Source organism: Lycium barbarum, chromosome 6, assembly GCF_019175385.1.
Source record: "Lycium barbarum isolate Lr01 chromosome 6, ASM1917538v2, whole genome shotgun sequence".
In the NCBI taxonomy this organism is placed as follows: Eukaryota; Viridiplantae; Streptophyta; class Magnoliopsida; order Solanales; family Solanaceae; genus Lycium; species Lycium barbarum.
Genome location: NC_083342.1, coordinates 16,020,953 through 16,028,893, shown reverse-complemented (window position 1 = coordinate 16,028,893; position 7,941 = coordinate 16,020,953). Strand labels below are relative to the sequence as shown.

General features: G+C 33.9%; 1 protein-coding gene across 8 annotated transcripts; it reads right to left on the bottom strand.

The window, feature by feature from the left end:
- Positions 1-470: 470 nt before the first annotated feature.
- Positions 471-7,089, bottom strand: LOC132643500 (N-terminal acetyltransferase B complex catalytic subunit NAA20-like). Of its 8 annotated transcripts, none has more exons than XR_009583631.1 (7): positions 7,014-7,089; positions 5,355-5,464; positions 5,014-5,245; positions 3,382-3,510; positions 2,812-2,872; positions 1,195-1,255; positions 482-1,107 (listed from the first exon to the last, which is right to left on the bottom strand). XR_009583631.1 is itself a non-coding variant. In XM_060359931.1 (4 exons), exons 1-4 carry the CDS (start codon positions 3,049-3,051, stop codon positions 1,052-1,054), a joined length of 234 nt encoding a protein of 77 aa, XP_060215914.1. In that variant the 5' UTR covers positions 3,052-3,374; the 3' UTR covers positions 471-1,051. The 8 variants fall into 8 exon arrangements, 1 of the variants encoding a protein (XP_060215914.1); XR_009583632.1 differs by lacking the exon at positions 7,014-7,089 and adding an exon at positions 5,895-6,775; XR_009583630.1 differs by lacking the exon at positions 7,014-7,089 and adding an exon at positions 5,556-5,884.
- Between the last annotated feature and the right edge of the window lie 852 nt (positions 7,090-7,941).

Sequence of the window (7,941 nt, the reverse complement as noted above, 5' to 3'; positions counted from 1 at the left end):
AGATTCGTATTGTCCTAGTGGTTAGAATCTGAATATATAGTAATCCCCATAGATTCTTTTTTGAAAAGGCTCTTGCTCACAATATTATTTTACCATATATGTTACTTATTTGTTAATCAATTATTCATTTTCATAGTCAAAATTAAAATTTGTCTTCAAAATCTAAACATAGTAAAAGAAACAAATGCAATAAATTAAATAATATGCTGATAATAATATTATTTTTTATATGTTAAAATTTGAATTGTATATATTCTAATTTATTAGTAACACAACTGTAATATGCAGTGTTAATCTATTGTAATTGTTACATGATAAATTTGGCAAATTATGGATGGAGAAAATTTATTTTACCGTGCTATGTTAAATTTAGAGCAGTCATCACTATATTATTGGAAGTCTAGAACAACCAATTTTTTTTAAATTAGGTAATATTTTGAACTACAATTATAACTTCTTTTATAATTAATGCAAATAAAATTTGTTGCCAAGTGGCTTGTTCATATTACGTCACTTGGCTTAACATTAAGCTAGACTACTCACTACCAAAAACACGCATTTTAGCCACGGTCAATAACGTGGCTAAATGGTACCAACATCGTGGCTAACTAGTCTTAGCCACGGTTAACACCGTGCCCATCAAGGGCGTCGCGAGGAAATTACCCACGACTTTATCGTCCGTGGTAACATTTCGTTAGCCACGGTTTTGTGTTCATTTAGCCACGGTTATTCATGGCTAATTTGACCGCGGAACTAATTCAGCATATAACATTAGCCACGGTTCAACCGTGGCAAATATATACAGTTTTGAAAGAAAAAAAAAAGAATTACCCACGGTTCAACCGTGGCAAAAATATTCAGTCTTTAAAAAAAAAAAAAAAAATCTCTACATTTTCCTGGTATCAATACATAATCAATAAGCATTCACGAATACACTGGTCATATACCTTAACCTCGGCTTCTTGAAAAGACATCCTGCAATAAATTCCAGGACAAGATTACGTCGAAACTGAATTGGTGATACTCCAATTGATCATGAGTAACTGGTTGTTTAAGGGGAATGATAAGACTTCTTTTGAACGCCTCGGGGTAAAGCCTTTCTCACATCTGAAATAGTAAGAGGAAACAAGGGTCAGCTCGATGACATCGTAAAGCAGAATAGAAACTATCTGAAAGTTGCACGCGGCTACTCACCCATCCCATCCTCCTTTCCAGAGTAATAACGTACGACTCGCCTATAAATTATATAACCAAGCTGAATAAAAGGAACACAGTCAAAACGATTAACCTTATAAAGTCTGAAATACAAGACTTTTACGAATTTATGAGAGATGCAATGCATCCCAAATGCTCCAACTACATAAACAACACTATCCACTAATTTTTTTTTGGATTAAGCACCGGGTGTCCAGGTCTCTTTGAACCCCGACTAATCCCGGGGGTGCACAGGCCCTCGGCAAGGAGTTTCCCGCAAGTGCACCACGGGTAATTCAGGATTTTGCCCCAGTCCGATGGCCCTCAGAAATTGTTTGCACCCAGTGGGTTTCGAACTTGAGACCTTGAAAGGGAGCACCCCAAGGCTCAAGCCAATTACCACCAGGCCTATCCACTAAATTAACCTTATAAAGTCTGTGATGCCCTGAAAAACACCAGAGCCAATTGGCAAGCTGGGCCCTTTACCAATCCATTTCCAAAACAATGGTTATTTGCATCTTTATCATTCTAGGATCTGTTGCTGGAGAATTTGCAAAGAAAATAAAGTAGCTATTGGCCATTAGCTGTCAGAATTCTTTTAATGCACCTAAAGCAACTCAAATTACCTAATTTCTACTACAATCTATTTTTGAAGAAGGGAAATTTCAAAAAACCTATGACAAAGAAGTACTATTCCCACTATAATAAAACATTCTTGTGGTAACTATGTAAGCTGCGCATTTATAAAGAGACGTTGTAGCCCTATGTAAGCTAAACATTGATAAAGAGAAGTTGTAGCCCTAGTTAAAACATGTAGAAGATTATAAATATAGACTTCAAATGATGTGGTACACATTTGAATAGCCTCACACTCTCTAACACTTTGTACGAATAATATGAAGGCTTTTAAATCATGAAGATGATTAGAAATGTAGACTTACAATGCTATGCTACAGATCATATGAATATTGTCACTTTTCTAGCACTTGTGTGAGAAATATGACATCTGTCAGCAACTCTACATAAGCAATTTTTTTATTTTTTTTTGAGAAGGTAACATATAAGCAATTTATTTTTGTTTCCCAGTTAATTGTCTAATCATCTCGTTCTCCTAATGGGTTAAATCAGGCACAAAAGCACTTACGAGTTAGATCAATAATAACGTGAGGAAGACCAAAGACGGAAAAGTGACAAAGACATAAGCTGAACTAACATAACTAAGGGAAAATCTCAGCAAGAGAAAAATCAGTCCCTTTGTCCCAAAAAGATATCCTACTTTCTTATTTGGTCCATCACAATGGTTATCACTTAAAAAGAATTGTTTCACCTGCAAGCATTCTATGACAAAATTTTGTGACTCAAGCCTCAAGCTAATAGTTTATGAGATGCTAGTCGGGCCACCTCATTTCTTATAGCATGTTACTTATGATTCAATTCTTCAGCAACAACTTGTTAATGAAACTGCCTATGACAGATGTGAAACCAGTGTGTTGTATGAAACAGATAGATGAAAATTGACATTGGGAAGAACCACAACATACATGGTAGACGATCATTCTGTCACAAAGAGAATACAATGTATTGAGCTACACGGATAGAGATCAATTTCCAATTTACCTCTGTTTTGTATCGAGTATTAGGTGGTGGTATGTTCAGCCTAGCCTTCCAATCTTGTGAACTGAACAAAGGGGAAAAAAGAAGAAAATAAATTGATTTATCATTAATCCCACTACAACAACAACATACCCAGTGAATCCCACAACGTGGGGTCTGGGGAGGGTAGAGTGTACGCAGACCTTACCCCCACCTTAGGTAGGGAGACTGTTTCCGGAAGACCCTCGGCTCAAGAAAAAGCATAAGAAAGGTCAGATACGGGCAAACAAATCAAAGCAATTATGAAAATGAAAACAATGAAAGTAAATAAGTCATTATAAACCAACAGATACTCGCAGAAATCAAGAGACAAGAAACTATAGAGCAATATAACTACTCGTAAGAAAGGATAAACGCGACTACCTACTAGCCTTCTACCCTAATATGAGTCCTCCATACCCTCCTACAGCTTAAGAAATGTTCGACAAAATAACATAATTCACACTCATGAGACATGAAACTTAAATCTCAGAAACCAATAAACAATCAACAAATGATGCCAAGATTCAATCTTGTTGTGAACTGCAGACTTACCCACAAGGCCATTTTCACTCAGAAACCAAAAAGCAATTAGCTAATGATGCTGATTTTCGCTCAGAAACCAAAAAACAATTAGCAAATAATGCCAAGCTTCAATCTTTTTCTGGTGATCATCATCAAGGCCTGTTAAACAAGACCAATTTAAAGTTAAGAGAGGATTCACCATTCAACTTTTTACCACATAATTACTCTTCAATTTTAGGCCAAAATCAACTGTTTAATAATCAAAGCTGACAAAACAACCTCACTTAAGGCAAACAGGTCTTCCCAACCTCACTTCACATAATTACTCTTCAATTTTAGTCCATATTCTAAGAATTTTTCCAGTACAATATCAAACAATTCCTCAATGTTGAAGTGCTTATTTTACTAAGCAACAGAAACCCAGTTCACAAAAATACATAAAAATCCAAAACCATCAATGGAAGCTCAACAACAATTAACAAACGCAAACTTTATGAAACAAGAATTACCCTTGCATAGCATAAGCTGCAGTCCATATTCTGAAAGAATTCCAGTATAGTATCATACTATTCCTCAAATGTTTAAATGCTTATTTTACAAAGTAACAGGAATCCAATTCACAAATAGTCATTAAAATTCAAAAACCATCAATGGAAGCTCAAAGACACTAACTTTATGAAAACAAGAATCAACAAGTTTGTCTATACTTAATTTAGTACTAGAAAGTGGTAGTATCAGTATCTGCTGTTGGTTCTCTCTCTTTTTTTTTTTTTTTTTTTAATAAAAATCTTAAATAAAGAAACACACACACCAAAAGTTTCCAGTATAATATCAAGCAATTCCTCAATGTTTGAATGCTTATTCTACAAAGAAACGGAAACCCAATTCACAAGAAGTCATAAAAAATCCAAAAACCATCAATAGGAGCTCAAAAATACTAACTTTGTAGAGAACCATGTTTTATTGTAGGCTCTCTATGTTTTGGTTAGGTATATTGCTCGTATACAGGGATTTCCTTAACATCAGTAAAACTATTTACCTTATCAAAAAAAATTATTAGTATGTCTTGTATTGTAAATCATAAAAGTCGTTAGACCACAAACATATAGAGAATTTGGAACCCCACATAAGACACTTAACTCGATGCTATTTAATCTCTCACTTTCGTCAACTAAAGTAGAACGTGCAAGCTATACAAACAACCTATGATATAAGTTTCCGTAGGAATAAACTGCACGGATATGGAGAACATAAATAGAAAGATTTTAATGCAACAAAATCCAAAACAAGTGTGGTGGCAAACCTCAACAGCTTTAACCAATATATATGACGATTTACTCAAAAGTCACTACTAGTTCGGGAATCCAGTAATCCACATCTATTATACATAAGATCTTAGTAGCAAAACATCAAACATACGATGGTAGGAGAATGTCTCTGATACACAAATACCGTACATCAAATTACCACATGCATTAAAGACAGGAAAACGAGCAACCATACAATGTTACCATCTAACACAACCAAGAGTGCTATCCCATGTTTAAATTCCATATTCACTAGTAATATTTTAGATGAATTGCGTATACCAAAAAACAAGTATCTAAATACGAGTTTACTACAGAAAAATAAAAAACCATTAAGCACAATAATCTGCCTTACCTCCTTCTGCTCTAAGCGCCGATTTAGCTCGTTCAACTCTCTGTCCATTGAGTCTTGCAGGAGGGTATGTTCCCACTCTTTTGCTGCTTCGTCATCCATATCTCTTGAATCACCTGGCATTACAGAGACTGGTTCCAAATCAGAATACTGAGCCTCTTCTGCGGTACTCATGCAATTCTCTACTTAGCTCCTCATTACTAGCTTCAAGCCATGAAATCCTATCCTTGAGTACCTAGACATGAAAATTAAAATTAGTGAAGACTGAAGACTATCCTCAGCTTCATTTAATATTTAAAAGGTTGTCTGCTAACATCTACACCCGGAGCACAACAAAAAGTTACCTGAATTTCATCAGATGAAGCACCTCCCCACGGCCACAGAGTTCTGCCTGCAAATACTCTAGTTGTTGCTGCATCTTCAACATCTCACTAGATACAGGATCTCGATTGATCTGGACATCGTTTAAGGAAAACTACTTAGGATTCTTGATCCAGAAATGACAAGAATATACATGAAAACTACTTCTGTTTATAAACATATACCTGTTAGATGATTAATCCTTGAAATCTTTTATAAAGAAACAGAAAGCCATCAGTTAACCTTTGGTCTTAAATTAAGTTTCTCCACTAAGGTCTGCTGGTGGATATAACTTAAGAATTGGAAAAAGTTGAGTGATGAATACAAGTTCCTTCTATATCTTCTCTGAAAAAATTTAGCCTTTTAATAAATTTCTTTTTCTTTGCAACAAAAGCATAATGAATAACTGAGACTAACTATAAACTAGAGAGATATTAAACACCTAGCTGCAATGGTATTTTTACTAATGACTAGAGCTACTACAAGTTTCTAAAGGGGTATTAATTCACTGGAACTTTGTTGACCTTATCAAGTTGGCTTGATTTGTGTTCACTAATTAGCTTCACTGCAAAACCAACTTAGTCAGCAAATCTAATTTAAATCAACCTCATTCCCACTTACAGCAGACAATTAGTGCAAGAAATTCAATAGCTCAAAGCTTTCCTAAATAATGAGCAACCCCCCTTTGGTTGCAATACGCACTAACACTAAAGCACATCTCTTTCTAGTAGTGGCTCGTCTTCTTGACAAACGACAACAACAGCTACTTGACATGTTGTGACTCTTCTAAACCGGCAAACACTACAATCTAACCGAGCATAAAAGCTTAAAATTAACAATCACGAAAACTGAATCAGCCAAAATCTCAGAAATTCTAACAATAAAACAACAAAAGTGATAGAAATTTCAGAGATTACAAACCATGAACTTGCTTTTGCATGCATGCATCGGTGAAGAAAGGGAATTTTCTTTCAAAATTTTGCCAGACAGGAACCCATTGAGGATTGAACAAAAAATGAGCTCTTCTTTACTCAACACAAACCATTATTTTTATTTACAATGGTTTCCCATACCAGCTTTCCTTCACCAAATTCCATGTATAATTTTATACTAAATAATAAAAGAAAAAAACATAAAGGTAGGTTCTTAAACTGGTCAACCATAGATTCGCTTAAATTAGGTCTTCAACCGAAAAGGGTATCGTCAAATTCCATTAACAAATAGTACGTAGCAATCACCAACTATTTATACATTCACACATAAGCATTCGTGGCAACAAGAACCCATCTTTTATCATGCTCAGATTTACTTTTGAAACACAAAAATACCATGGACAAGTATTCAAAGAACGTATCCCCATTAAAACAAATTTGACATTTGGGTATGAAAAACGAATGATGATTAAAGAAACCTCTGTTTTGCTGTTGAAGAACGTTTTTTGCCCAAACTCAAATGTCTTGTCAAAACTCTAAACCCCACAAAAAGAACGATGAGTTAATCAACGAAATTCGATTTGGGAATAGTGAATTTGGGAGCTGGGTTAATTTGGGTTTCTTAATTGTTAAAACAGAAAACATTAAAAACCAAAAAAGTAAGTAAATGGTGGGAAATGAAAAAGAAAAGGTTGGGAGTGAATTTTTTACCCGCCCCATTTTGCCCACGAAAAGTTAGCCACAGTTTTGTACATCGTAGATACCGTTACAATGTTTAATCTCTTTTGCCACTGTTTTTGAAACCGTGGCTAAAACGCTTGTTTTTGGTAGTGACTCTCCTTATATATATATTATTACTATATATAAGGGAGGATTTCAAAATTTTGTAGTCCTCGCATGGTTTTTTTTTTCCATTTTATCCCTAATTGAAGGTTTAATTACCTTGTAAGCTTTCAACCATTTTGGTAAATTTGAATAATTATGTGAGCTAATTAAATTCTAGAAGGAGGGATGATGTGGAAAGGTGATAATGACATCACAAAAGATTATTAATTCAACCAAATTTAAAATTGATCCAAATGTTTGTTGTCTTTCTTTTATGTGGAATGATTATTAAATTTGTTTCAAATTATTTTTTTCTATAAAATTTATTATGGACAAGTAAAAAAGTTATATACCTTAATACATGCTTAATTATTAATTAAAAATTATTTTTCATATATAGCTAAAAAAAATTGAAAAAAGTAATTAAAGAAATATTGTAGCTCTCCAAATAATAATAATAATAAATAATTGAAAACAAGAGTAATCATTTTTCACATTTTGGATATTGAAATGTTTTACAAAAGATGAGATAATCAACGTTTTGTATAATTAAGGACATATAGTTAGATAAACATGAAATACTAAAACTACATACATTACTACTGTATATAAGGGAGGATCTCAAAATTTTGTAGTCCTCACATGAAATTTTTTGTCCATTTTACCCCTAATCGAAGGTTTAATTACCTTGTAAGCTCTCACCCATTTTGATAAATTTAAATAATTATGTGGGCTAATTAAATGCTAGAAGAAGGGATGATGTGGAAAGGCCATAGTGACACCACAAAAGATTATTAATTCAATCAAATTAAAA

Excerpts from the sequence above, each read along its gene's own strand:
- LOC132643500 (XM_060359931.1), bottom strand. The coding sequence starts at position 3,051 with ATGCTTTTTCTTGAGCCGAGGGTCTTCCGGAAACAGTCTCCCTACCTA. Across the intron at positions 1,256-2,811 it reads ATACTCGATACAAAACAGAG|CTTGGTTATATAATTTATAG; the intron begins GTAAATTGGAAA and ends CCTTTTATTCAG. Across the intron at positions 1,108-1,194 it reads TGGAAAGGAGGATGGGATGG|ATGTGAGAAAGGCTTTACCC; the intron begins GTGAGTAGCCGC and ends TTACTATTTCAG.